This window comes from Aegilops tauschii, chromosome 3 (genome assembly GCF_002575655.3).
Source record: "Aegilops tauschii subsp. strangulata cultivar AL8/78 chromosome 3, Aet v6.0, whole genome shotgun sequence".
Taxonomy (NCBI): domain Eukaryota; kingdom Viridiplantae; phylum Streptophyta; class Magnoliopsida; order Poales; family Poaceae; genus Aegilops; species Aegilops tauschii.
This window is the reverse complement of record NC_053037.3, coordinates 505486987-505488809: the sequence shown is the minus strand read 5'-3', so window position 1 is coordinate 505488809 and position 1823 is coordinate 505486987. Positions and strand designations below refer to the sequence as shown.

At 38.0% G+C, this 1823-nt stretch overlaps 1 protein-coding gene across 1 annotated transcript; it reads left to right on the top strand.

The window, feature by feature from the left end:
• The first annotated feature begins 300 nt into the window (after positions 1-300).
• Positions 301-1479, top strand: LOC141043055 (uncharacterized). The gene has a single exon (XM_073511973.1). The coding sequence runs from the start codon at positions 301-303 to the stop codon at positions 1477-1479; it is 1179 nt and encodes a 392-aa protein (XP_073368074.1).
• Positions 1480-1823: the final 344 nt, after the last annotated feature.

Genomic DNA, 1823 nt, shown 5'->3' with positions numbered 1-1823 from the left:
ACATGCCACCTCATATGTGTTCTTACCTCCCAATGAAGATAGCAAAAGAAGTAATCCCCCCATGTCATGCTAACCATGCCATGTCTTATGCTCCCTTACACATGTATAATGAATAGAAGTTGGAATATTCTCAATTGGAATGTTAGAGGGATTAATTCAAATGATAGATGGGATGATATCAGGCTGAAAATTGATGAAAGCTCATGTTGTGTTATGACTTTCCAAGAAACTAAGAGAGAACAATTTGACCTGGCATATATTAGGAATTTCTGTCCTAAAAGGTTCAACCAATACAGCTTCATGCCCTCTGCTGGTAATTCAGGTGGACTGATTACCATCTGGAATGGTAATCTTTTCAATGGCAGAGAAATATCCAAAGATTATTTTCAGATTACTGTGGAGCTCACATCAAAACTGGATAATACTGTTTACTTCATAACTAATGTTTATGGGCCAAACTCTATGGAAGGCAAAACTGAATTTTCTAACTGGCTTCTCAATGTTAATATCCAACCTATGCAGTTGTTGCTCATTGTTGGAGATTTTAATTATATCAGAGGGCCTGAGAACAGGAATAGAGGAGGAGGTGACCACAATGATATGATGCACTTCAACAACATCATTATCAATCTTGATCTAGTTGAGATCCCACTGAAAGGCAGGCAGTTCACCTGGAGTAATATGCAGGATACTCCTCTATTGGAAAAGCTTGATTGGATTTTCACAAGTGCTGATTGGACCAGCAAGTTCCCAAATACTCTTGCAACCCCCATGGCCAAACTCTCCTCTGATCATGTCCCCATAAATATTCAGATTGACAACATGATCCCCAAGTGCCACATATTCAGGTTTGAGGAATTTTGGTTGGACTTTGAAGGTTTTATTGACACTATCTCTAATTATTGGAATAGCTGCACTTTCCATGCTGACTCAGCAAAGAACTTGGTGGCTAGGTTTAAATCCATTAGAAAAGGACTGAAAATTTGGAGCAAGCAATTTTCACAGCTCAATAAAACCATTGAAAACTGCTGCTTCTATGTTAAGCTCCTTGATGGTATTGAAGATCAAAGAGATCTCTTTCAACATGAGAAGAACTTCAGGAAGTTATTCATCAGGCACACTAATAAACTTCTTGAGGCCAAAAGGAAATATTGGAGAATCAGAGCCAATATTAGATGGGCTCAGCTGGGTGATGAAAACACCAAATTTTTCCATGCTATAGCCACACATGTTTTCAGAAGTAATTATATTACTTTCCTAATCAATTCTGATAAGCTGATTGTTAATGATCATGAGCAGAAAGCAGCTATTTTGTGGAACTCATTCAAAAGCAGGATTGGCACTGCTGGCACATCCCAGATGAACTTCAACATTGATCACCTTTCCAGATCAATTAATCAAGAGGAGTTGGAACAACCTTTCTGTATGAAAGAAGTGGATGATATCATTAGTTCTATGCCTAATGACAAATCCCCTTGACCTGATGGTTTTAATGGCATTTTCATGAAGAAATGCTGGCATATCATTAAAGAGAGCATCTATAAATTTCTTCAGGATTTCCAATCAGAGAGTGTGGATCTTGCTCCAATTAATACTGCTTATATTACCCTGATCCCTAAGAAAGAAAACCCTGAAACTCCCAATGATTTCAGGCTCATCTCCTTGGTAAGTATGCCTATCAAAATACTTACTAAGCTTCTTGCAAACAAAGTCCAAAAATGCATCATTCCTGTGATAAGCAAGAATCAATATGGCTTCATCAAAACCAGGAATATTCAGGATTGTCTTGCATGGTCTTTTGAGTACATCCATATGTGCCACAA

Coding starts and splice junctions, on each gene's coding strand:
- LOC141043055 (XM_073511973.1), top strand. CDS start 301: ATGCCCTCTGCTGGTAATTCAGGTGGACTGATTACCATCTGGAATGGT.